Source organism: Lepidochelys kempii, chromosome 11 (assembly GCF_965140265.1).
Source record: "Lepidochelys kempii isolate rLepKem1 chromosome 11, rLepKem1.hap2, whole genome shotgun sequence".
Classification (NCBI taxonomy): Eukaryota; Metazoa; Chordata; order Testudines; family Cheloniidae; genus Lepidochelys; species Lepidochelys kempii.
Genome location: NC_133266.1, coordinates 77,761,372 through 77,788,737, shown reverse-complemented (window position 1 = coordinate 77,788,737; position 27,366 = coordinate 77,761,372). Strand labels below are relative to the sequence as shown.

Sequence of the window (27,366 nt, the reverse complement as noted above, 5' to 3'; positions counted from 1 at the left end):
TGTAGCCGGTGTTGCAAGATATTTACGTGCCAGATGTGCTAAAGATTCATGCATCAACCACCATTCCAGAAGATGTGTCCATGCTGTTGACGGGTTCTGCTTGATAATGATAGAAAGCAGTGCATATAGACGCATGTTCATTTTCATAATCTGAGTCAGATGCCACCAGCAGAAAGGTTGATTTTCTTTTTTGGTGGTTCAGGATCTGTAGTTTCCGCATCGGAGTGTTGCTCTTTTCAGACTTCTGACAGCATGCTCCACACTTCGTCCCTCTCAGATTTTGGACAGCACTTCAGATTCTTAAACCTTGGGTCGAGTGCTGTAGCTATTTTTAGAAATCTCACATTGGTACCTTCCTGGTGTTTTGTCAAATCTGCAGTAAAAGTTCTTGAAACAAACATCCCAAACTGCTATAACATGAACTATCTGGCAGACTGCAGGTAAAACAGAGCAGGAGACATACAATTCTCCCCCAAGGAGTTTAGTCACAAATTTAATTAATGAATTTTTTTTTTTTTAATGAGCATCATCAGCATGGAAGCATGTCCTCTGGTATGGTGGTCAAAGCATGAAGGGGCATACGAATGTTTAGCATACCTGGCTCGTAAATACCTTGCAATGCTGGCTAAAAAAGTGCCATGAAAATGCCTGTTCTCACTTTCAGGTGACGTAAATAAGAAACAGGCAGCACTATCGCCTGTAAATGTAACCAACCGTGTTTGTCTGAGCGATTGGCTGAACAAGAAGTAGGACTGAGTGGACTTGTAGGCTCTAAAGTTTTACATTGTTTCATTTTTGAGTGCAGTTATATAACCAAAACCAATTCTACATTTGTAAGTTGCACTTTCATGTTAAAGAGATCCCACTACAGTACTTGTATGAGGTGAATTGAAAAATGCTATTTCTTTTGTTTATCATTTTTACAGTGCAAATAATAATATACAGTGAGCGCTATACACTTTGTATTCTGTGTTGGAATTTGAAAATGTAGAAAAAATCTAAAAATATTTAATAAATTTCAGTTGGTATTCTATGGTTTAATGGTGAGATTAATTTTTTGCAGTTAATCACGTGAGTTAACTGTGATTAACAAACAGCCCAAGTCTCAGCTCCACCTGAACTCTGAATCATTCATTGACAGCAAAGTTAATTCTAGCCTGGAGGTGGTTCACTGCGCCTGCAGGAAGGGAGATCAGCAGTTGAGGTAGAGGTTGCACGGCTTTCCACAGAATGAAAGGATTTCCCTTACAACATAACCCCACTCTGGCAGACTAGAGCCTGTATAAAGAATCCAGTGCTGCATGCAATTACCAGGTCAGCCACAAAGTTATGAACACAAAGCTGTGATGTATTTGACACTATTCGACATTGGTGAGGCCTCATCTGGAGTACTGTGTCCAGTTTTGGGCCCCACACTTCAAGAAGGATGTGGATAAATTGGAGAGAGTCCAGCGAAGGGCAACAAAAATGATTAGGGGACTGGAACACATGAGTTATAAGGAGAGGCTGAGGGAGCTGGGATTGTTTAGCCTGCAGAAGAGAAGAATGAGGAGGGATTTGATAGCTGCTTTCAACTACCTGAAAGGGGGTTCCAAAGAGGATGGCTCTAGACTGTTCTCAATGGTAGCAGATGACAGAACGAGGAGTAATGGTCTCAAGTTGCAGTGGGGGAGGTTTAGATTGGATATTAGGAAAAACTTTTTCACTAAGAGGGTGGTGAAACACTGGAATGCGTTACCTAGGGAAGTGGTAGAATCTCCTTCCTTAGAGGTTTTTAAGGTCAGGCTTGACAAAGCCCTGGCTGGGATGATTTAACTGGGAATTGGTCCTGCTTTGAGCAGGGGGTTGGACTAGATGACCTTCTGGGGTCCCTTCCAACCCTGATATTCTATGATTCTATGATTCTATGTGTTATCATGCAGCTTGGAATTTGCAGCATTTGAAGAAAAATGCAAATATCCCCCTCATGGTCACCCGATAGGGCAGGGTCTGGCTCATTTCCAGCTGAACGGGACTAATACATTTCTCACTAACACCACCCACATTTTTTCCTGTTGGAAATTTGGAGTCAAATTCAGAGTCAATTGCCTCAGATGTAGAGTCCAGTAAGTTCAGAGGTAAGAGAAGTCCCCTGTTACTGGGTGGGTGGAGATATACAATGCCTCTCCGGGGAGTGATCGTTCCTCCGTATGCTGCTGTTGTAAATGTCATCATTTCTCAGTCCAGGAGTATCTGCTCAAAGCACATTCAACCCCTGAGCCTCTTCAGGACCAACACTGACAATCGTGCTGAAGATGTCAATCGTGTGTACACTGGCTTGGTAAAATGAGTCTTGATCAACTAATGATGGAACAAAGTTCTCCCCCCTCATTCCAGTTAGGACCTGAAGTTAGAACTGAACGGAGCTCCTGAATTGTATCCGCTCACAGCTTCCCTCCAGACCCAGCCAACCTGAAACCGCTCAGCAGAGTCGTCTAATTAGAAGAAAATGGATAGGTCACTTACCACTGGAGTCCCTTCCTCTCCTCAGGTGGATCCTTAGGACAAGTGTCCCATCAGGAGGTGAGCTGACACATTTTCAGTAGTTCTCAATAATTACTCCTACCCCTTTGTTACTCCTACTCCTTCCCCAATTTCCTCTCTCTCTAACTGTATGGGGATCAGAACCAGACTATGACACTGAGCAACCCAATAGACTCTCCGATACAATTCTCAAGAAATATGGGGCTAGATCCTCAGCTAGTGTAAACTGACCTAGCTTCATTGATTTCAACAGGACTTAAGCACATGGCTACGGGAGGCTGACCCCCCAACCCTGCCCCTTCTGCCCTAGACCCCGCCCCTTCCACCTGAGGCTGGGCCCCTGTACCGGTAAGCTTTTTATGTTACTTTCACCCTTGACTCCCTGTCATTTATGTGTGCAAATTATAGTATTTGCAAAAGCCAACAGGACTTGTGTGTACAAATCAATTAGTGGTCTAACTACTTGATTCGATGTATGTCAGTCTCATTTGTGTGTGCACATTCTACTGGGGCATGCAAATTTAAGTTCACTTTCAAGAAATTTGCCTTGAAATTCTGCATGCCATTCAAATGGCATCTGTGCTCCCTCTGTCATAGTCTGTATAACTGGTGACGGTTTCTTATCTGAATGTTTATTCTTCTTTTGTCACATTGAAGACACATTAACAGATCTTACAATGATTTGCTCCACTTTGCAATTAGATTTAGTGTAAGAATACTGCTTCTATGACAGTGCAGATTTCCTTGTATTGCTGACTTCTCAGTAAGTGGAGGAGAATGGCTGCTGAGGGAGGATGATAAGGAAAGGGAATCCTCACTGGTAACCTATGCTATGTCTCCTTCCTCTTCTGTGGCCCCATAGTACATAATACTAGATTAACCAACGGAGCAATATCAAGTGGGGATAAGTGAAGAAGGTGAACAGAGTTATCCTGGTTAGAGAAGGCAGCACACAGAACTTTAGGCCACTAGAATTCCTCTTTAAAATCTCACAGGAGGCTCCTCCACCAACTAACTGCTTCTTAACTCTGAACACTAGGAGCCAACCACAGAGATAATTATAACATCACTTCATACAACATTGTTCATCTAACAGGAGGGGGCACCATGTCCTGGAATGCAAAGACTCTGAAAAGGACATGGGGCCCTGGTGGAAGAACATCGCCAAGCAGTACAGAGTTGAGACCATTACTGGATACTGTGTCCAGTTCTGGCATCCAAAGTTCAGAAAGGATGTTGACCAATTAGAAATGGTTCAGAAAGAACTACAAGAATGATCTGAGCTCTGGCAAAGCTGCCTTATAGTGAGTGACTAAAGGAGCTCAATATATTTTGTTCATCCAAGAGAAGGTTAAGAGATGACTTGGATCATGGTCTCTAAATACATACATGAGGAGAAGGATCTGACCACAGAGGGCTCTTTAATCTACTAACAGACAAAGGCATAACAATGGCTGGAAACAGAAAGTAGACCAATTCAGACTAGGGACAAGGCAATACCTTTCAACGATGAGGGTAATTGCCATTGGAACAATGTACCAATGGATGTTATGCATTGCCCATCATCTGAAGTATTTAAATTGAGATTGGATGTCTCTCTAAAAGGATCTGTTCTAACTCAACCACAAGTTACTGGGTCTGGTGCAGGAATCACAGGGTGACTTTCTCTGGCCTGTGTTACACAGGAGCTTGGACTAGATGATCCTGACAGTCCTCTCTGGCCTTAAAAAAAAAATCTATGATTCTGCTAATCTCCAGACATTGCTGGATAACATCTTACTAAATGCCCCGAAAAGGCCCAATCCCACAACTGAGGAGGAAGACTGTGCTGGGTTAAAAAAAACAACCTAGTTTAGAGGGGAAGTGAAGGTAGCTATACAAAAACTAAAAAATAATATATAACAAATAGAAGAAAGGGGAACTTGATAGTAATGAATATAAATCAGCAATTATCAATTTTCTACAACTCCTAAGGGAAGCGAAGGGACACAAGGAGAAGTCTATGGCCAGCATAGTTCAGGCCAATAAGAAAGAGTTTTTCAAATAGAAACAAAAAGAACCCTAACCATGGTATTGGTCATTACCAGATGGAAATGGTAGAATTGTCAGTAGTAATGCAGATAAGGCAGAGGTTCAATAAATCTATCTGTTTCTTATTTGGAGAAAAAACAGATTATAAAGTCTGATTATATGGTGGCAATAACACTCTTTCCATTCCATTAGTATCCCTGGAGGATGTTAAACAGAACTACTAAAGTTAGACATTTTTAAATCAGCAGGTTCATATAACTTGCACCCATGAGTTTTAAAAGAGTGGGCTCAGGAGCTTGCTGGACCATTGATATTGATTTTCAATAAGTCTTGGATCACCAGGCAAGTTCCAGGAGACAGGAAGAAAGCTAATGTTGTGACAATATTTAAGAAGGGTGAATGGGGTGATCCAGGTAATGATAGGCCTGTCAGCCTGACATCAATCCTGTGAGAGTGGCTGATACGGGACTTGGTTAATAAAGAATTAAAGGAGGAGACTGTAATTAATGCAAATCAACATGGGTTTATGGAAAATAGATCCTGTCAGACTAACTTCATATCTTTTTTTATGAGATTACAAGTTTGGTAGATAAACGTAATAGTGTTAATGTGAGACATTTTGACTTCTGTCAGGCATTTGGCTTGGTATGATATGACATTTTGATTAGTATAAAATTAATATGGCATGCATTAAATGGACTAAAAGCTGGTTACTGTAGTCATTGAGCAGGGCTGTTTCCAGCGGGATCCCACAGAGATCAGTTTTTGGCCCTGTGCTATTTAACCTCTTTATCAAGCAACTGGAAGAAAACATAGAATCACCACTGATAAAGTTTGCAGATGACACCAAAACTGGGGGAGGGGTAAATAATGAAGAGGACAGGTCACTGATACAGAGTGAACTGGATCGCTTGGTAAACTGGGCGCAAGCAAACACTGTGTGTTTTAATATGGCTAAATGTAAATGTGTACATCTAGGAACAAAGAATGTAGGCCAGACTTACAGGATTGGAGACTATCCTGGGAAGCAGAGACTCTGAAAAGGATATGGGGGTCGTGGCAGATAATCAGCTGAACATGAGCTTCTAATGTGATGCTGTGGCCCAAAGGACTAATGCAATCCTGGGATGCATAAACAGGGGACTCTTGAGTGGGAGTACAGAGGATATTTTGCCTCTGTATTTGGCACTGGTGCGAACAGTGCTGGAATCCTGTGTCTGGTTCTGGTGCCCACAATTCAAGAAGGATGATGATAAATTGGAGAGGGTTCAGAGAAGAGCCGCGAGAATGATGAAATGATTAAGAAATGTTCCTTTTAGTGACAAACTCGAGGAGCTTAATCTATTTAGCTTAACAAAGAGAAGGTTAAGGGGTGACTTGATCACAGTCTACAAGTATCTACATGGGGGAAAATATTTAGTAATGGGCTCTTCAATCTAGCAGAGAAAAGGTCTAACACGATCCAATGGCTGGAAGCTGAAGCCAGACAAATTCAGACTGCAAATAAAGCATAAACTTTTGACTGCAAGGGTTTTGACCATTGGAACAACTTACTAAGGGTCGTGGTGGATTTTCTGTCACAGACCATTTTAAAATCAAGATTGACTGTTTTTCTCAAAGGTCTGTCCTAGGAATTATATTGGGGAGGGTCTCTGATCTGTGCTATACACGAGGTCAGACTAGGTGATAATAACAGTCCCTTCTGGCCTTGGAATCTATGAATTATGCAACTATTAACAACAGTTATTTATTAATGAATCAAGCCTCACAACATCTCTGTGAGGTAGGTCTTGTGTCTTGCACTGCCCAGTTTGCTTAGACTGCCATTGTATTATCTGTTTTATAAGCATGGTTTTGTTCACCAGATGTTCACCATACGCATGACTACAATTCCTGTGGTAATTCTGAACTATCGGCGATGAAACTTCCCAAACTGGAAACAGAGATTTATCTGCTGGGGACCAAGTGATGCTTTTGGTGTCCCTCAGGAATACTTTAAAGGTATTCTGCTCCTCCAACATGTTTGTCATGAACCTTGAAGCTTCTGTCTCACGACTGACTGATGCTACATATCCAGAAGAAATTCAGGATTGACCTCACCTACATGTGCTACAGGAACAAAGAACCCTAATTCGGAGACCAAGTTTCAGGGCTGATTTTGTAGGCTAGTGAAGTTGAAGTATGCATGAAAGAGGTCTTTTGTATATGTGGCTGCAAAGTGTAGCTTGCTTTCATGTTAGAACAGTTATCAGCTAACCAGGAAGCACCAAGGACAATGGTGTTTCTTTCGTTCAGGTCTGGTATATTAAACGCTTTTGCAAAAACCCAGGAGGTGATGGGGAGTGTTTGTTGACTGCTTCTGGACTCTCTGTTCTGCCACAACTCAAGAGTTCCTGTGTTTTTTGCCTGCAAAGAATCGAATTGAGATGGAAGCCTTCTGATTTGGGGATTCCAAAATGTTTTGATTTTAAAATAATATTTTGATAAGCAGAGCAGTTCTGAAATTAACCTTCTAGGATCAAAGAAAATACTTCACTCCGTTACACTCCCTTGCACTCCCTCGACTCTCTCCACCCTGCCTAACACAATTGACAAGGAGCGTCAATGCATGTATTAAATCATCATTAGTCAAACAGAATTTCCAAACCCTAGGGCATTCATCCTTTGACTTCTGGCACTGATTTCTTCTGTAATACAAGGAAAGCTATTCTACCTCTGCTAAAAAGAGTTGTTAGGCTATTTGCCTTACGATATGGAAGGGCATGTGAGCCCTTTTTCTCCAAGCGAAGATAAATTAGTGGATTTGAAAGCTTTCAAAACAGACTTCTCTATTTTCTTGCTCAAAATTATTCTGGTCACCAAGAGGTAAAGAAAAAAGGATATTCTAGCACACTGGATGAGAAAGCAGCTGTAGATATTCAGCATGCTGTCAATGTTTGACAAAAGGTGTGTGAGAACAAGTTTAGTTTCTAGTGACTGCAAGTCCCAAGTCATTGAAGTAATACATAGTAGTTTGTGTAAGGGGACTGGTGCCCCCTTACTAACATTCAGTGGGGGTGTTTTAGTTGCTAGCTCCCAGTACTAAAAAGGGGGAAGGGTTGATGGGGAATCAGGACCCTGAGACTGACAGTCCCCAGGATCAATGGGGAGAGGCCAATGCTCCACGTCAGCCTGAATGACAGGGCGGGCAGGCTACCCAGGGAATCAGGAGGCCAGGGAGGTCCCCTCCTCCGTGTGAGCTGGATTTGCCTGGGTCAGACAGAGCGGGTCCGAGCTAAGGAGAAAGCAGGGGCCCAAGCTGAGCTGGGGAGCAGAGCTGGGCAAGATCCATAGAGAGCAGACCCTGTTCTGGGAGCAGAGCTGCAGCCCCAAAGCCAGAGGCACAGGCCAGAGAGAACAGACCTGTCCCGGGAGCAGAGCTGTAGCAACCGGAGCCAGAGGGGCCAGAGAAGCAGCCCAGGGAGCTGGGGGCAGAGCAGCAGCCGTGCAGAGACCGAGTGGTGGGGCTGGGGCTGGAGCAGTCCGGAGCTGTGTGCGGTGAGCACCTGGGGAGAGCGAGGGGGACCCTGGGCAGCGGGCCCCGCACAGGGAGATGCCTCAGCCAAGGGGCTCTGCAGGCCAGGCTTGGATCGTAACCCCAACAGGGCGGGGGCCACACTGGGAAGAAGGGTCCTGCCACTTCGAGCCTGAGAGCGTGTGGCCACCACCAGAGCGAGTGTCCGACCAGCAGCATCCCCGCAGCACGGCCAGGGCCGGAGAAGGGGCCTGGGACTCACAAGGAGCAGACTGTGAACTGCCCGGACGTTCCAGGGACACTGTTTGTGATGTTCCCTGCCACAGAGCGGGGTGATGTGTTTCCTTTCACCTTTCCCATTTTTCCTTACTCTTTTTAAAATTGTTTAAAATTGTTGATTAAATAACTTGCATTTGCTTTAAATTGTATGTAATGATCAGTGGGTCTGGGAAGCGCTCAGTGCAGAGAGAGTACGCCAGAGTGAGGACACCCTAGCCCCTGTCCTAGGTGACCACAGCAAGGTTGGGGGTCGAGCTCCCCAGGACTCCTGGGCCCAGCCTTGTCGGGGTTACGAGGACTCTGCCAGACAGGAGAGTGGAAGGGGAGTCCTTAAGGGCAGGGAGGCCACTGGGTAAAGGAAGTGGGAGCGAGGACTCAGATCCTTTCACTAGCCCACTTCACCGGGGTAGTGCAGAAGCCAGGAAAGTTCCCCACAATAGCGGGACTATTCCCCCACTTACATTTGTACATCACCTTCACAGAGAGCTATAATTTATCAGAGACTAGATCCTTCTGCAAATAGTTGCTCCAATCTTCACAAAAATGCTTTAACCATCTCTGCATTCATGTTTCCAATCCTGAGATGACAACTACCTGAACCCTTGGGAATCAAGGCACAGGAAAGCACCAGGGATTTCCCCAAGAGGATTTTCCTAAGAACATAAGACCAGCCAGACTGGGTCAGACCGAAGGTCCATCTAGCCCAGTATCCCGTCTTCCGACAGTGATCAGGGCCAGGTGCTTCAGAGGGAACGAACAAAATAGGGAAATTATTGGGTGAGCCATCCCCTGTCATCCAGTCTCAGCTTCTGGCAGTTAGAGGTGTAGGGACATCCAGAGCACGGGGTTGAATCCCTGACCATCTTGGCTAATAGCCATCAATGGACTCATCCTCCATGAACTTATCCAGTTCTTTTTTTAACCCAGTTATTTGGCCTTCACAGCATCCCCTGACAACTAGTTCCACAGGCTGACTGTGCGTTGTGTGAAATAGTACTGCCCTATGGTAGTGTTAATCCCTCTGCCTATTAATGTATGTGTTATATGAAGGGATAAATAACATTTCCCTATTCACTTCCTCCCCACCATTCATGATTTTGTAGACTTTGACCATATCCCCCCTTAGTTGTCTCTTTTCTAAGATTAAAAAGACTCAGACTGTTTATCTCCCCGTATAGGGAAGCCGTTCCCTGCCCCTCAATCATCGTGTTACTCTTCTCTGTACCTTTTCCATTTCTGATGCATGCTTTTTGAGATGGGGTGACCAGAACTGCCTGCAGTATTTAAGGTGTGAGCGCACCAGGGATTTTCATAGTGGCATTATGATATTATCTGTCTTATCCATCCCTTTCCTAATGGCACCTAACGTTCTGTTCGCTTTTTTGGCTGCCGCTGCACACTGAGTGGATGTTTTCAGAGATCTATCCACAATGACTCCAAGATCTCTTTCTTGAGTGGTAACAGCTAATTTAGACCCCATCATTTTATATGTAGAGTTGGGATGTTTTCCAATGTGCATGACTTTGCATTTATCAACATTGAATTTCATCTGCCATTTTATCGCCCAGTCACTGGTTTTGTCAGATCCTTTTGTAACTCTTCACAGTCTGCTTTGGACTTCGCTATCTAGAATAATTTTGTACCATCTGAAAATTTGCCACATCACTCTTTGCCCCTTTTTCCAGAGATGAACCAGAACATAGGTGCCGACTCCGTGGATGCTCCAGGGCTGGAACACCCATGGGGAAAAATTAGTCGGTGCTCTGCACCCAATGGCAGCCAAGCTTCCCTCATCCCCCACCGCACCTCCTCCTCCCCTCCCCCTGAGCGCGCCATGTCCCCGCTCCTCCACATACCTCCCAGCACTTCCCCCCAGCTGCCGCCAAACAGCTGTTTGGCAGCATGCTGGGAGGGAGGGGGAGGAGCGGGAACGTGGCATGCTCAGGGGAGGAGGCGAGGAAGAGGCGGGGCTGGGGCAGGGATTGGGGAAGGAGTTGGAATAGGGGCAGGGAGGGGGCGGAGTTGACGAGAGGACTTTGGGGAAGGGGTTGGAATAGGGGCGGGGTTGGGAAGAGGCGGGGCAGGGGCAGGGCTGCATGGAAGGGATAGCGTCAGGGCGGGGCCGGGAGCAGTGCAGGGGTCAAGCACCCATGGGAAAACAGGGGAGTCAGCGCCTATGAACCAGAGGAATAAGAATAGGTTTGGAAAATGTCCTGTGACTAGCTAGGTTATCTATGCTACCTTCCCTCCTGCGTGCAGCTGAAGCTTGCCAAGGTGCAGAAGGTTTTGAGAATTTTCGGTTTCCCTGACCCTGGGCTGCCTGGAGACCAAAATGCCCCTGGATGGCATGTAGAGGAGCCTCAGGGCTGCTTTAAAATATGATGCCTGCAGTGGTCCTGGGGAAACCAGTGTGGCAATCCAGGATCAGTGAAGTGCCCTGTACTCTGCCTCTTTCATCCCTGTCCCTAACACTCTTCAACTTTTCGGGTGGGAGGAGCCAGTAGCATAGAGCTGGCTATGCCCATGCAGCTCCACCTGAGAAATGACCCTTGGAATCCTTGGATTTTCCATTGGGACAGCTCCGTGCCTCAGCTGGGGCTGAGTTTAGCCCTTAAATGCTTCATTTCTATGAAAATTTGAGCATGTGAGTTTGACATTTACTGTATACTAACACACCAGAGACACTCAACAGCTCAGACGCTGTCAGACCAACCATGGGCACATGCACCCGTAGGCAATCTGCATGAATATTTACAAAAATATACATTCTATTTCCCTTCCCCTGCTGAGGAACCTCGATCGTCTCAGACTCTTCCTTCGCATAACCGCCAATTTTTTTTCCTAAATTGGGATTTCCCTTTCTCTGTTCAACAAGATTAAATTATAGTTAATCCCTTTCCAGATCCATTTACAATAAATTAAACATAGTAAACTGGCAGTCAGCAGAGAGAACAAGGTTTGAGTGGGCAGTTACATCACAGGGGTCCACATAGCTAAAGCACATTGATGGGACCATGAAAAGAGTCTCCTCGTGCTGTACCGGTCATGGAATATTAGATGACCTCATTCTCTAGAGCTGTCAACCAGACATATTTCATGAGCATTAAATTCACTTTAAAGAAAAGACATAGTCATAGATTTTAAACTAGCAAAGAAAAAAAAGGGGAGAGCCAGATTGACCCATTCTTAACTTTCTTTGTTTTATTCTGTGCATTAAGTCTAGCAATCATACTAAATGTTTTGACACAACATTGCCAAACAACATGGCTGGGCTCAATGAACTGGCTGCTACATAGCTATTTAACTGATTTATCTGTAGCTTTCATATATATCCTGGTACAGAGAGCATTCAAAGGTGCTATACTCACATCATTGGGAATGGTGAGTTCATGAGTACTGGCCGGGGGACTGGCATCCAAACCTGAGCATATGCAAGGGAAAATGATTATAGCTTGCAGAGAAAGCACTGTGTATTGCCTGGTATTTAACCAAAATAGCAGACATCACAAATGTTCCATACTCCCTTAGGGCCAGGAGGGTAAGCAGACAACACATTCTGGTATAATAACAAGGAACAAAATTACTACCAACACTCCTACAACTGGTTACCACTGTTCTTCTGGGACCCTGAACCCTCCCAGTTGGTTCTCATTAGGAGGTTCACAGCTTCCAGACTAAAAGCCAGTGACTGTAGGTGCCTTTCCATCACTTTGTCTTCCTTCCAAGAAACAAGGAGGAAGAGCTCCTTGCTACTGCCAGCTAGTCCATGCTTCCTTTCTTTTATTTTAACACTCAAAGAATCCCTAGATTACTGAAAACCATTGTGCAAAATTACAGACCCACCTGGGAAAAGCTGAAATAGGTTAAGCAAGCAACATCCTGTATTGTTTGAAGTCTACCAATGAGAAATAAGAGGTGCATTTTGTGTGGGGAAGTCTGTAAGTAAGCACTGGAGAGTGAGAAATCACATGGCCCACAACAAATTAGAAGTAGTAAATGCCTTATAGGATGAATGCTGTATCATCATGATGATGGCATCAAGGGGTAAGTAGTATACACACTACAAACCTCTCTGATCACATGATACAGCAAAATATGCTTAAGAAACAGTCATGGAGAGGAGGTACAAGATAGATCAAGAATGGTCTTTGTTAGGACATGTGGCATTGCTACATTAGATGATATATTTCTGCATGTCCCTCTGGCAGCAGTCTTCACAAGTGGTTTACAAATGGTAGTGAAAGTGGAATACTGTGTCACAATGCATCAGATAACACAGGCTGAGAGAGGAACTTCTTCACGTTGACTCGTTTGTGTTCTGCGATGCAACGCTGGGAGTCCAGGCACTACAGATTTACACTCAGCAATGAATCAAAGACACAAAGTACAAAACAGGAACTGACTAACTGAATTCAATACCCATCCTGCTCTTCCACCACAGGAAAATCAAGAATTCCAGTTTTAGAGCCTGAATTATTGTTTAACCAGATAGAAACATGCTGTACCTAGTGATTGATTTGTATAGAGACATATATTTCCTTTCAGTTTCCCTGAAGAGATAAAGAACACTTTCCATTAATATGAAAGTGGAGGTGTCAGGGGACAAATCTATGCAGCTTGAAATGTAATCAATCAGCATTTCATACTGTTCTCAGTACAGGACCAAGCATATGTCAGCAGTAGTTTCTCTAAATAAGATTATTAGATCTTCATTCATTGCCGAAATAGTGACATTCATATCCCTATTTGCAGCACTGGGAGAGTGAAGCTGTCTAGTAGCCAACATAAATTTACAGTTACTCGCAAAAACTTTAATCAGTATATAGAATAAATGACAAGGGAAGGAATTTGAGGCAAAGAATATAAATGAGTTCAAGAGACACCAAGGTTTGTGTCTGGACAAATAGGGGAGTAAGAGCATGGAGAAAAAGCACACAGAATGTAGGATTAAAATGAAACAAAAGAAAAAGAAAAGAAAAGGCAGGTACGTTAAGGCCAGATGGCCTTCACGGCTCCTAAAATGCCTCATGTTTTATCATTTCCCCCAATTAACAGCGATGAAGCCAGTTACTTACAGTGTCTCTATGAAATAACACAGCGGCATTATTGAACTCTATCATGCAAGTCATGAAATGAAATTACCCCAGAATTGCTGCTGCATGCCATGTGGTATTTTGTAGTTGCTCCAAAAGGAATATACAAACAATACAAGCAATGATCTAGTTTTGCTATCCTTCAGTTCCGCCAACGTTTTCTGTACTGCTAAAGATGATTTCCCAACTAATTTTGCTGATAACAACAGAGTACATTTAGAAAATGAACGAACCAATACTGGAACTAGGAGTGCTGGGGGTGGGCTGGGGGGACTGCCGCACCACCTGGCTTGAAGTGGTTTCCATTTTTGACTCCAGTTTGGTTCAATGGCTCTCAGCACCCCCGCTGTACAAATTGTTCCAGCACCCCTGGAACCAATGAGCTCCATTTCTGTTGGTATCATTGTGTTTTAAGAATTCAAATCAGAACAACCATATTTTACAGTATTAAGTCCATAAGGAAGATTGATGTTGCATTAATAATACAGTGAAGAGTGAATATATGGAAAAATCCTTAAAAGAAATGTGATGTGTTGCCTTTGTCCTTAGCATGCCAGAGTTGACATGATACAAAGTACTTCTCACTAAGACTGAAATCTATGAACACATTGAAAAAAAGTTTAAATAGGCATTTCGGAGACTACTCCTGGAAATAACTATATCAAATTGCTTTGCTTTGCTGGAAGATATAGCACTTCCCATACATTACTGAATTTAGCCTCACGACCATCCCAGGAGGCCAGGTAAGTGTTGTACCCATCTCCCAGAAGAAGAAACTGAAGGAAAGGTAAGGCCACAATTTTCAAACTTGGCTGCTCAAGGTTAGACACCGAAGGGTCCAGATTTTCAGAACTGATGAGCTCTCACTAGTCCCAGAAATTTCCAAGGGATTTGTTAAGAACCTCTGAAAATCTGGGCACTTATTTAAATATCTAAATATAGACTTAGTTGCGTAATCTTAGGCGCCGAAGTTTAAGTATTTTGGCCTAAATGAATAGTCTAAGGACACAAGACGGGAGTGGCAGAGCTGGGAATACAAGCCAGGACTTTCAACTGCCAATCAAGTGCCTTAACCATAAGAACACCCATCCTGCCGTGCAGCCCTCTGTTGTGGGCACAAAGCAGCATTAGCCCTTGGCTGGGACACCAGCTCAAGAGACTGTCACCACTAGCTCTCCCCTGCATTTAATATTGGTTTTACAGCAGAGGAAGGACTTTACTGGTCAGCAGTAGGCTCCTAAGTGCCAAGACTTAGTGAGAAGCACTTCTCACCAGTCAGGCTTGCAGAGTAACACACTCACTGAAATAGATGCAGCCTTCTTTTATATTACTCCACATTGTCACTAATACTCCCTTTCTGGGTTAACAAATCCGCCCCCGCAGTGTTAATGGGAAGGGCAAATCATTGAGGCAAAATAATAGCCGGTCCTAATATTTGCCCATACTCAGATGGGACTGGAAACTCTTCTCCGGTCTGGACAAATTCCCTCCTCTTCACCATTCCATCTCCTCCTTGCTCCCAGTTCTGATCCAGTCCTGACCCCATGGATCCTTCTTCACTATGTCTGTCTAGAACCTACTCCTCATTCCCCTAGATGAGCCCATCTCAACATCCTCTCCCCCACTGAACATTGTACAGTCCAGCAGGTCTTCTGGCTTCCTTGCTGGGTGCCACCCTAACTATCACGTCCCATGCACTGGAGTTGGGGTTGTCCCTGTTACTTGCACCTCAGAGTGCACCAACCTGCAGTGATGGAAAATCCCAGAGTGCGTGACCTTGAACTCTCTCAGGGGGTTCTCACGTGCATTATGAGGTTCAATTTTGTAACCGCTTGGAATTCCACAGGAGACATTTTCTGAATCAATATGTTACACAGTTACAATTTATAACATCTCCTGGGAGTGAGGCGAGGGGACGCTATCTAATGAAAGGTCATGAACCAGATCGTCAGCTGGTGTGAATCAGCATATCCCTATTGACTTCCGAAGGCCTGGGCTGAATTAATCCAGCCGAGAACCTAGCTCCATGTGTCAGAGCTAGGATGACACTAGTGTGACATGAGCACTGAAGAATGCCAGAGCAAGAAAGTGAGTTGTAGTCATGTGCACAAAACAACGGTCAAAATTTGTCCAACTATTACAAAAATACTAAACCAACACATGCAGAAAAATGTAAGTTTTTGCGTGTCATGTTATACTTTGGGGGGCGGGAATTAAGTCTTGCAGAATCCATTTCAGTGGTCAAAGTTTGCCTTTTTGGTTAAGTAATGTCGTCAGAACATTTTGCAGTGTGCCTGATCTATGTGTATGATGTCACCAGCACATTTATGTTGGCATTTTTATGTATTTATAAATAGGGCTCTGTGTCCATCATGGAGGTTGTGGAAGTCACGGATTCTGCGATTTTCCGTGACCTCTGTGATTCTGCAGGGGCCAGTGTGGCTGACCCCAGGGCTGCCCAAGCGGCTGGCGATGGGGCCAGCTGCTCAGGTGGCCCTCAGGATAGCCATGCCAGCCACTGCTGGAGTGGCCTGGGGCATAGCCACACCAGCCCCTTCTCCGGCAGCTGCGGGCAGCGTTCCCCGGCCGGCTGGCTGGCCGGCTGCAGCAGCTGCAGTTTGCTGGCCCGGACAGCTGGTGCCGCTGGCCCCGGATGCCCCCCGAGTGGAATCCCCCCCGATACCCTCTGAGATGCACCCCCCTTCCAAGATTTAATCACAGGTATTTTTAATATAAGTCATGGACAGGTCACGAGCCATGAATTTTTGTTTATTGCCTGTGACCTGTCCATGATTTTTACTAAAAATACCCGGGACTATACGTAAGGTTATGATTTAAACATAAGGCCAGATCTTCAGCTGATATAAATAGACGTGACTCCATTGGCTTCGTTGGAACTAAGCTGATTTCCATGAGCTGAGGCTATAGCCCATAAAATATACCCATACTGCTTTAACAAAATGTACTTCCATTCCCCAGCAAGAGATATTATAGTACAATAAGATCCCCAAAATTCCTTTCAATGGCATGAAGAATAAAATATTTTTCACCGGAAAATACATTAACTTATTAGCACTAGGCCATATTATGAAATGATTATTTTCCAAATGTATGTTTAAATTAAAGGTATTTTGAGTGTTGTGAATGTCAACAATATTTTTCAAGTGGTTAATTTCTTCTATCATCTATCAAGTGCTAAAACACCCTGTTTTGACTGCATTTAAGATATAAACAATTATTATTAAAGAAAGTCTGCACTGACACGTGTTAGCTTCTTAGCCAATTGTCAGTGCAGAAAATTTGAAATAGGAATTTATCAAAAATGACAGCTTTACTCAGATACATGAATGCCTTGCACAGCTTAGAAAGCTACCTTCCTTTGGATGGATTAATAAAGCTACACTAACGTAGGATTGCTGTCTCTTGCCTCCCATGGGTATTCTTCTGTTATCTCATGGAGAACTGTATAAAACTCAAATACAATAATACAGGTCATAATTCTATGATTTTCTTGACCATGCATAATTCTCATTAGCATGAATGGCGATTATACACCTATATCAAGAGACTATATTAATGGACTATTGAAGTACAGTACAGTACGGGTAAATTTATTCCGTTCCTTGGACATACTGTAGAAAGAAAATGGCAGGTACTGTCTTACGCCATCGGTTCTTGCCCATTGGAAGTCGTACTGTATTGTCAACACAATAAGACAATTTATGTATGATTATCAACACTGATGGGGTCCTATTCAAGAAATACTGCAACAGAAGCCTACTAATTTCCCTATAGCTTTTATTTTACCTGATGACTGGCCCATCAGATTTTGAGCTTCTTCGGAGGAATGTAAGGGCAGCTTTTCTCCTGAAGAGCAAAGAAGAAACAGATTTAATGCTTTTGCCTTCAAGGAGATAAGCAATGTCACTTCATCTAGGAAGCTCAAAATATGATGGACAAAATGGCAGAAAAGGAATTTCCAGTTGGCATTTTGACCATCGAGAGGAATGAAGGTATTTTAAGTATTTTCATTCCCGACTCTATAGTTGCCACCCTAGTTCACAATGAAAAATGTAAACTGTATTATCAATTCTGCTAGCAAATTTTGAGACATATAGCCCTAACTAGAGTTCTGCGGGTCCTCCATTATAGCATATTGCTTCAAAGGCCTCCTTCACCAGAGGACAGGATTCCCCCCTAAAAGTATGGCTAATTCCCACCACTTCTCATGAAGCACAAAACAAAGAGGCTTCACGTACAGTATGTTTCTGTTGACATTCTACAGCTACTTTGTGCATATGAAGAGAACATCCTGGATGGACAGTGACTGAGATCAATAGGAAGAGCTGAAAGGAATTTACACAGCCTTTACAGATTTCTGAATCTGCAGACAATGCTCAACAAATGAAGCATTGTCAGAGTGTATGGATGTCTCCCAAAGGACATACCAACCCGTGGCAATGAATACCCAGTCCTCTGTGCTAGAAAGGGCCCACAAGCATTTGTTTTATCCCAAAGTTGATTCACCTCTATTCAAGCTAGCAAAGCAGGAAGCAGATAAACATGGCTTCCCAAGAGCAGACTGTACACGCACAATTACAGCAAACTGAGCCATAAGGAGAAGCACTTTGAAATACTAATCTTTGTTAACTTTTCACCATTGACATTTGCAACTTCACTTTACTTGTCCTATTTATTTCCATTAAATAAAACAAGCTTAGAAAGAGAGAGAAACTCTACAGGTAAGAAGAGAAGGAAATCTGTAAAGGGCATCTGGGTACGTACCAGGGAAAGCGGGGGTGGTCTGTCCAAGGGGAGTAAAGGGGGTTTGCTGCATAGCCAACTGGTGGAGCTTGGTCAACTGCTGAGGGGTAGGAGGGACATTAGAACTAAGAAGGTTATTGTTATAGAATACAACAAGTCACACCAAAAAAATTAAGAACAAAATTATAATAAAAAAACCAAAGCAGGACGCCATGTTAAGACATGGCAAACATGACATTAACAGAAGGACTTGGCCTGGGTAGATACAGTAAAGCCCAAATCTTTAGCAGAAGTGCTTGATCAGGGTCTGAAGTACAATACCAGCAGCAAGCCCAGTTTTGGTCTCTAACTGAAATCATTTAACTTTGTCAGTGCAGATCTCTCCTGATCCTGCCAGCCCACAGATAGCATCACGTGCCCTGATGGAACAGGGAGCTGTCAAAGCCGGTAGAAGGGTATCAAAGCACAGCAATTCCAGATGCAACTTGGCTGATCAGACTTTGTAACCCATTGTCACTGACTGCTGCTAGTGAAGAATAGGAGTAAAAATATCTGAACAGTGTCAAATATGCTGCCAGGTCCATAACAATCAAATTCCAATATTTAAAAAGCACAGATAGTCCCTGGGATAGCTATCAGAAGTGTACAGTAATTGGCCATTTTGTTTCATTACCCACTGGATGTTCCCCTTGCTTGACTTGAATACTGCACATTGAAAGGGAAATTTATCTAGTTGCCAAACCAGTCGTAGCTCTTAAAGTCGTCACTTTATCGACACAAACTACCCAGCAGTTGGCAAAACATGGGCTTCAGCTAAAACAGGTAAGTATTTCAGAGCCTGCAAATCCCTTGTTGTGCTCGGAGTCTTTTCCTGGCCCCTTAAAAAGAGACCTCGGAAGAAGAATATGTTTGGAATACATTTTGTGCTCCGTTTTATTGCTTCAAATTTAAGAAAACTGAAGAGGTAGAAATTTCATCCTGATAAGGCCCCCTTTGAGATTTTGCTGTGTATGCAGGAAGGAGTGCCCCGTATCACACCCCCTTCAATAATCTTCGAGAGCTTGGGCGGCCTAGGAGGTTTAACAAAACCATAGACATCAGAAATGGAAAAGACCTGTTAGGTCAATTAGTCCAGTCCCCTGCAGGCAAGTGGGGGAGTTGTCATTTAAATTTGCATGTGAAACAACATCCTAAAAGTCCTGGCTCCTGCAGCACGTCTGAGGGAGGGAGTGGAGGGGAGCCTGACATCAGCAGTGGTGAGGGTGAAGCCCTGGAGGCAGAAGAAAACAGGTGGGAAGGCGGAGAGGAGTTTTGGAAATGGTATCTAACAGTCAGTTACCAGAGAGCTGGCAAGTAAGAACATCAGAAGCATTTGGCATGCAAGTGGTCAACTTTTAAACAAACTAGTGGAAAAGAGTAGGCCAGATTCCAACCAACCCGAGTGGGTGAGCTTGCATCAGGTTTTCTAGTGCAACAACAGACATGGAGTATCAGCTTTTAAACTCTCCCAAGGCGTTACTGACCAAGGGGGCACAGTGTCATGCCGGTGCACAGAGAGTTTTGTGTCTAAGTCCCAATGAATCAAAATGAGAATAACCCCTAATGTCACATGCAGTATGAGTCCAGCAAACCAACATGGAAACCCGGGGATAAGACGTGTTAGTCCACTGGGCATGACAACTCTCTAACTGAAACAAAAAAAGAACAGGATTATTTTTTAAAAAACAGACCTTATCCTGCTTTACACTAAAATGGAGACCAAAACAGTCTCCTTGGGTTCATTCCAAAGATAATGATAAAATTTTCAATGGTTCTTTAGCCCTTCACGTTTCTCTTTTAAAATTTGCATCTCCCTGCTGAAGCCTCTCATCGCTGCCATCCAAGGACAGCTGCTGTGCAGTATCTTACAAGAGCTCTTTCCTCACTGCCACCATTACCAGCCTAGCTTTCCCATCCTTCCTGCCCTGAACGACACAACCCCTGCCCACTGCTGTTTGGGCTGTAAAATGGAAACCGGAGTAAAGCCAACCAGATTGCTCATTAACCTGAGCATTCCTAACTACGTCAGTGTGAAGAGATGATGTTTTGCCGAATGGAACAACTTTGGGAGCCACAGACCATTCATTGGAGCTGCTCAGGGCCAGGGGAAACAGTGAAACCCTTTCTGTTTCTATTATTGAATGAAAATATTTTTCATGTGGATATGTAACAAAAGCATATGAGTGTAATGAAAAAACTCAAAAGACTTAGGGGACTCCACAGCCAGGCAGTAAGGTAAAGCAGTTGTTTGAACCAATGCCTAAACGGCTTACAACATCTCCTATATTTCTAATTTCTGTACTCTGACGAGCTGGCAAGAGTTGTGAGGAAAGTGTTGTGAGCCAGCATTTCACAGAACCATAGAAGATTAGGACTGGAGAGACCTCAGGAGGTCATCTAGTCCAACCCTCTGCTCAGCAGGACCAAACCCAGCTAAATCATCCCAGTCAGGGCTTTGTCAAGCTGGGCCTTGAAAACGTCTAAGGACGGAGATTCCACCACTTCCCTAGGTAACACATTGCAGTGCTTTGCCACCCTTTGAGTGAAATAGTGTTTCCTAATATCCAATGTAAACCTCCCACACAGCAACTTGAGACCATTGCTCCTTGTTCTGTCATCTGTCACCACTGAGAAGAGCCGAGCTCCATCCTTTTTGAATCCCCCCTTCAGGTAGTTGAAGGCTGCTATCAAATCCCCCCTCACTCTTCTGTTCTGCAAACTAAATAACCCGAGTTCCCTCAGCCACTCCTTATAAGTCATGTGCCCCAGCCCCCTAATCATTTTTGTTGCCCTCTGCTGGACTCTTTCCAATTTTTCCACATCCTTCTTGTAGTGGGGATTCTAAAACTGGACGCAATACTCCAGATGTGGCCTTACCAATGCCGAATAGAGGGGAATAATCACTTCCCTCAATCTGCTGGCAATGCTCCTACTAATGCAGCCCAGTATGCCATTAGTCTTCTTGGCAACAAGGGCACACTGCTGACTCATATCCAGCTTCTTGTCCACTGTCACCCCTAGGTCCTTTTCTGCAGAACTGCTGCTTAGCCAGTCAGTCCCCAGCCTGTAGCGGTGCATGGGATTCTTCTGACATAAGTGCAGGACTCTGCACTTGTCCTTGTTGAACCTCATCAGATTTCTTTTAGCCCAGTCCTCCAATTTGTCGAGATCACTCTGGACCCTATCCCTACCCTCTAGCGTATCTACCTCTCCCCCCAGCTTAGTGTCATCCACGAACTTGCTGAGGGTGCAATCCATCCCATTATCCAGATCATTAATGAAGATGTTGAGCAAAACCGGCCCCAGGAGAGACCCTTGGGGCACTCCGCTTGATACCGGCTGCCAACTAGACATCGAGCTGTTGATCACTACCCACTGAGCTTGATGATCTAGCCAGCTTTCTATCCACCCTATAGTCCATTCATCCAATCCATACTTTTTTAACGTGCTGGCAAGAATACTGCGGGAGACTGTATCAAAAGCTTTGCTAAAGTCAAGATATATCACATCCACTACTTTCCCCATATCCACAGAGCCAGTTATCTCTTCATAGAAGGCAATCAGGTTGGTCAGGCATGACTTGCCCTTGGTGAATCCATGTTAACTGTTCCTGATCACCTTCCTCTTCTCCAAGTGCTTCAAAATGGATTCCTTGAGGACCTGCTCCATGATTTTGCCAGGGACTGAGGTGAGGATGAACAGTACATAGTCCCTGGATTCTTCTTCTTCCCATTTTTAAAGGTGGGCACTATATTTGCCTTTTTCCAATCGTCCGGGATCTCCCCCGATCACCACAAGTTTTCAAAGATAATGGCTAATGGCTCTACAATCACATCAGCCAACTCCCTCAGCACCCTCGGGTGCATTAGATCCAGATCCATGGACTTGTACATGTCCAGCTTTTCTAAATAGTCCTTAACCTGTTCATTCACCACTGAGGGCTGCTCATCTCCTCCCTATGCTGTGCTGCCCAGTGCAGCAGTCTGGGAGCTGACCTTGTCTGTGAAGACCGAGGCAAAAAAAAGCATTGAGGACTTCTGCTTTTTCCACATCATCTGTCACTAGGTTGCCTCCCCCATTCAGTAAGGGGCCCACACTTTCTCTGACCCTATTCTTGTTGCTAACATATCTGTAGAAACCCTTCTTGTTACCCTTCACATCCCTTGTTAGCTGCAACTCCAGTTGTGTTTTGGCCTTCCTGATTGCACCCCTGCATGCTCAAGCAATATTTTGATACCACTCCCTAGTTATCTGTCCAAGTTTCCACTTCTTGTAAGCTTCCTTTTTGTGTTTAGGCGCACCGAAGACTTCTCTGTTAAGTCAAGCTGGTCATCTGCCATATTTGCGATTCTTTCTGCACATTGGGATGGTTTGTTCCTGCGCCCTCAATAAGGCCTCTTTAAAATACAGCCAGCTCTCCTGGACTCCTTTTCCCCTCATGTTATTCTCCCAGGGGATCCTGCCCTGAGGGAGTCAAAGTCTGCTTTTCTGAAGTCCAGGGTTCTTATTCCGCTGCTCTCCTTTCTTCCTTTTGTCAGGATCCTGAACTCGACCATCTCATGGTCACTGCTACGCAGGTTGCCACCCACTTCTACTTCCCCTATCAATTCTTCTCTGTAAGCAGCAGGTGAAGAGAAGCATGGCCCCTAGCTGGTTCCTCCAGCTCTTGCACCAGGAAGTTGTCCCCAGCACTCTCCAAAAACTTCCTGGATTGTCTCTGCACTGCTGTATTGCTCTCCTAGCAGATGTCAGGGTGATTGAAGTCCCCGATGAGAACCAGGGCCTGTGATCTGGAGACTTCTGTTAGTTGTCCGAAGAAAGCCTCATCTACCTCATCCCCCTGGTCTGGTGGCCTATAGCAGACACCTACCAGGACATCACCCTTGTTGCTCTCGCCTCTAAATTTAACCCAAAGACTCTCAACAGGCTTTTCTCCAGTTTCATACTGGAGCTCTGAGCAATCATACCGCTCTCTTACATACAATGCAACTCCCCCACCTTTTCTCCCTGGCCTGTCCTTCCTGAACAGTGTATACCCATCCATGACAGTGCTCCTGTCATGTGAGTTACCCCACCAAATCTCTGTTATTCCAATCGCATCATAGTTCCTTGACTGTGTCAGGACTTCCAATTCTTCCTGCTTGTTTCCCAGGCTACTTGCATTTGTGTACAGGCACTTAAGATAACTAGCCGGTTGCCCTACTTTCTGAGTATGAATCAGGAGGCCTCCCCTGTTATGTTTCCTCCCTGTATCCCACTTCCCCACTTACCTCCAGGCTTAGGTCACCGTCCCCTGACAAACCTAGTTTAAAGCCCTCCTCACTAGGTTAGCAAGCCTGCCTGCAAAGATGCTCTTCCCTCTCTTTGTTAGGTGGATTCCGTCTCTTCCTAGCAATCCTTCTTCCTGGAACAACATCCCATGGTTGAAGAATCCAAAGCCCTCTCTCCGACACCACCTGCGCAACCATGCATTTACCTCCACAATTCAATGGTCCCTACCTGGGCCTTTTCCTTCAACAGGGAGGATGGACGAGAACACGACTTGTGCCTCAAACTCCTTTATCCTTCTTCCCAGAGCCACGTAGTCTGCAATAACCCACTCAAGGTCATTCTTGGCACTATCATTGGTGCCCACATGGAGAAACAGGAAGGGGTAGCAGTCCAAGGACTTGATCAGTCTTGGCAGTCTCTCCGTCACATCGTGAATTCTAGCTCCAGGCAAGCAGCACACTTCGAGTCTCCCGGTCTGGACGGCAGATGGATGACTCCATCCCCCTTAGGAGGGAGTCCCCAACCACCACCACCCGTCCCCTCCTCCGCTTTAGTCAGGTTCACAGTATAGAACTATGACGACATATCCAGGTAACCAAGCTGCCACGATGGGAGAGCACTAGCTTCTACCAATGTGCAGTGATGCAGAATATCACTACGTACTGGCAAAATGTCTGCTTATACCCTATTACGGGTAACTGGGCAATCTCGTGCATGGCTCTGGCGCATGGCTCAGGGCTGAGATCCCACTATGCTAAAACAGTTCCTATGCTCCTCATATCCAAAGAACCCCTAGCCTCCCAGTCACCACTGGCTTCCCTTCCATTGCAAATTCCAAATGGAGACTACCTGTCTCGGTCTGTACATGAATGCCCAAGGGCCGTCCTTACTGAGACAAAACTCCCATTCACTCGAGTGACCAATTTATCCACGGGAAAACTGAGCAAGGAATTTGGGGTTTGTCCCAGGATGTCCATATTCATTCATTCCTTACAGATAGTTCCAAATCCCCAGGATAACAACATTGCTGAGGTATCAATAAAAAGGGAAAGCTCAAAGACAAATGTGTGTTGCAGCAAGTGAAAGAGCGAATTACTTAGTAAAATTGTTTTCATATTTCCATTAATTAACTAATTGAGCATTGTTTTAAATACTAAAGCCTTGAAAGAGATACAACTACATTACTCAGGCATTGAATGAGGTCTCTGTAAATTCTGCAGGATTTGGCCACAGAGTATTGAACAAATCACAAATATTATTTGCCTGTTACTGACCAGAGCGCAAATGCTTCCACAATGCAGTATACACCATAATGTGCTTTGTTCCTCTGCCAGAGAGCTGCATCATAACAAGAAGAAGTATAGCCTGAGTCAATGCTGGGTGTATTGAGAAGGACAATTAGGAGAAAGGGCATGTTGATCTGACTAGCAAAGTAGACTCATCATATTCACAGTCTATTTAAGGAGAGAACTTGAAATATATAAAACAAAAACTTCTTAGAAAAAATAGACAATGCTGTGTTAAAAGGGATGGGTAACACTGAACTTTGTTAGACTTGACTAAAACAGTGCCTCTAACAGAATTTGGCCCAGTCTGTGTGTTATTACCACTACATTTGGCTGCATAGTAAACATCATTTCAGTAGTTCCCATTTTCAGAAGTGTCATTTGTGTCACCATAAAAGCTTTTATTTGTACGTTAAAAGAAAAGGAGGACTTGTGGCACCTTAGAGACTAACCAATTTATTAGAGCATAAGCTTTCGTGAGCTACAGCTCACTTCCTCAGATGATATGCATCTGAGGAAGTGAGCTGTAGCTCACGAAAGCTTATGCTCTAATAAATTGGTTAGTCTCTAAGGTGCCACAAGTCCTCCTTTTCTTTTTGCGAATACAGACTAACACGGCTGTTACTCTGATATTTGTACGTTGTTATGCAAGAAGTAGTGTGTTTTAAACCCGCCTGCCAGAAATACAAATGTTAAACCATACTGATTATTGAACAACATGAGATTTGCAATGGGTTGTTCAACAGCAGATTGCACAACACAGAGTGATGGGGGTGACAGCTAAGATTTTCAGAGGGGTCTAGGAGAATTAGGTGCCCACATCTCATTGATGCTCATTGGGAGTTGAGCACCTAATTCCCTTTGGCTCCTTTGCCAACAGCATCTGCCAATGGTTCACAAAGAGTGCTGTCAAGAGGTTGCCATTGTTTGCCCTCATGCTGAACTGAGAGGCCACCGTGGCATATTTTGTTTTTGTAATGACATTTGTTGCATAAGTGATATGAAGTGCTACGCACGTGTGTCACAGGGATGGGGTGATCCAGTCCAACGTGTCACATAGCCTAGAGTTGTATGATCATGTTATAAGAGATGCTGTTGTGAAGCATAAGCGAAGGGGACACAACGGAAGTTGCCCATGGAACCTTAATTCTAAATGCTCTGGGCCAGACTGTCCACTGAAGCTATGCCAGTTTACACCAGGGGAGCATCTGGCTTCCTGGCAGCACGCAATTAAATCTCTGTCTTCACGTTGCAGTAAAGCAGCCTTTTGCATCTTATTTCTTTATTGTTTATAAAAAAGGACAAACATTTAAAATAAATCATGTTTTCTATTTTTATCAGTATTTTGTCAAAAAAATATGTCCCAATAGTCATCTGTATACTTTCTCCTCAAAAATCTTCTGTATTCCCTTCATCCCCATCACCACTACAAAATAATAAAAGCAGCAACAAATGTGAATACTGGCAAGAATGAATAAAAATTGCAAAACTTGATGTGGACTGTGCCTCTTGTATCCTGTTAGTAGCTAGCAAGAGCTGAGGTCAGTAAGCGTCTGCCTGGTACACAAAGGATACATGTATTCCACAGACCTCACCTTGCCCTGGTCTCCCATCTAAGTACTAACCAGGCCCATATCTGCTTAGCATTTAAATACAAGCATCAGGACACTCAAGCATATTAATAGCAACACAGCTCCTGTCTATCACTCATCCAGCGACTGGCTCTTCAATCAACACACTCCACAAATTTCATAAAATGATTGCCAACTATAGAGAAAGTGACCTTCTCACCCACTGCTGAAATGCAACCTAAGTAGAAGCTGGCAGCTTTCAAACTGTGCACAGAAAAAATATACAACAAAGGAGTCCAGGAAGGGAAGAATATCATAACCAATGGAAATGCCACAGATTTCAGGGAGTAGAATTTCACCATGGCACTCATTTTTGTGGAAAGTGCAAAGGCATTTCTACTGAACACAACTGATCAGGACCTCCGCTTTACACTTTGTGTAAAAGTTGGGGTTCTAGCAGCACAAAGCTACTAACCCATCTGATGTCCGACCTCAGCGCTGCCTCCGAGGGAAGAGCCCCACCTACCGACTCTCCAATATTACTTTCTAAAGCACCTGCCGGTATGTGTCGTAGCTGCAAGGCTCACATCCAAGTACTGATTATGGCCAACCTTCATAGCTTAGAAGATCCGACAAAATCACGTCATGAGGCCCACAGAATGCATTTGCAAACAGACTAACAGAATATGAGCTTGATATTCCATTAAATCACTAGGATCAGTATTCATGACCCTCACGGGTTTATCATATCCTGAACTGTCTCTGAGGCTGTGCATGCAAACAGACACAATGGAGCTCATCTTAGGCAACAGCCTGACCACAGTACGCAGAGGAATATGCCTTCATCACGGTCTAATCACCACTTCCTGCAGGAGGGTCCTTCCACTATGCTAATGCGGCAATGGACCAGCTCTAAGAGTCTGGTCTCCATGACTCATGGACTTTAAGGCCAGAAGGGACCATCGTGATCGTCTAGTCTGACCTCCCGCACATTG

At 44.3% G+C, this 27,366-nt stretch overlaps 1 protein-coding gene across 9 annotated transcripts in view; it reads right to left on the bottom strand.

Annotated features, from left to right (window-relative positions):
• The window catches only part of PCBP3 (poly(rC) binding protein 3), a 65,911-nt gene that overhangs the window by 5,610 nt on the left and 32,935 nt on the right, over positions 1 to 27,366 (bottom strand). For 3 of the 9 annotated variants that reach the window (XM_073304785.1, XM_073304789.1, XM_073304793.1), the window contains 3 exons: positions 18,226 to 18,301; positions 17,248 to 17,307; positions 11,716 to 11,768 (listed from right to left, as the gene is read on the bottom strand). In XM_073304785.1, the coding sequence (XP_073160886.1) occupies positions 11,716 to 11,768; positions 17,248 to 17,307; positions 18,226 to 18,301 (189 nt within the window). Of the gene's footprint in view, positions 1 to 11,715; positions 11,769 to 13,722; positions 13,726 to 17,247; positions 17,308 to 18,225; positions 18,305 to 27,366 lie in introns of all 9 variants that reach the window. The other 6 variants (XM_073304784.1, XM_073304788.1, XM_073304786.1 and 3 more) reach the window with 4 other exon arrangements.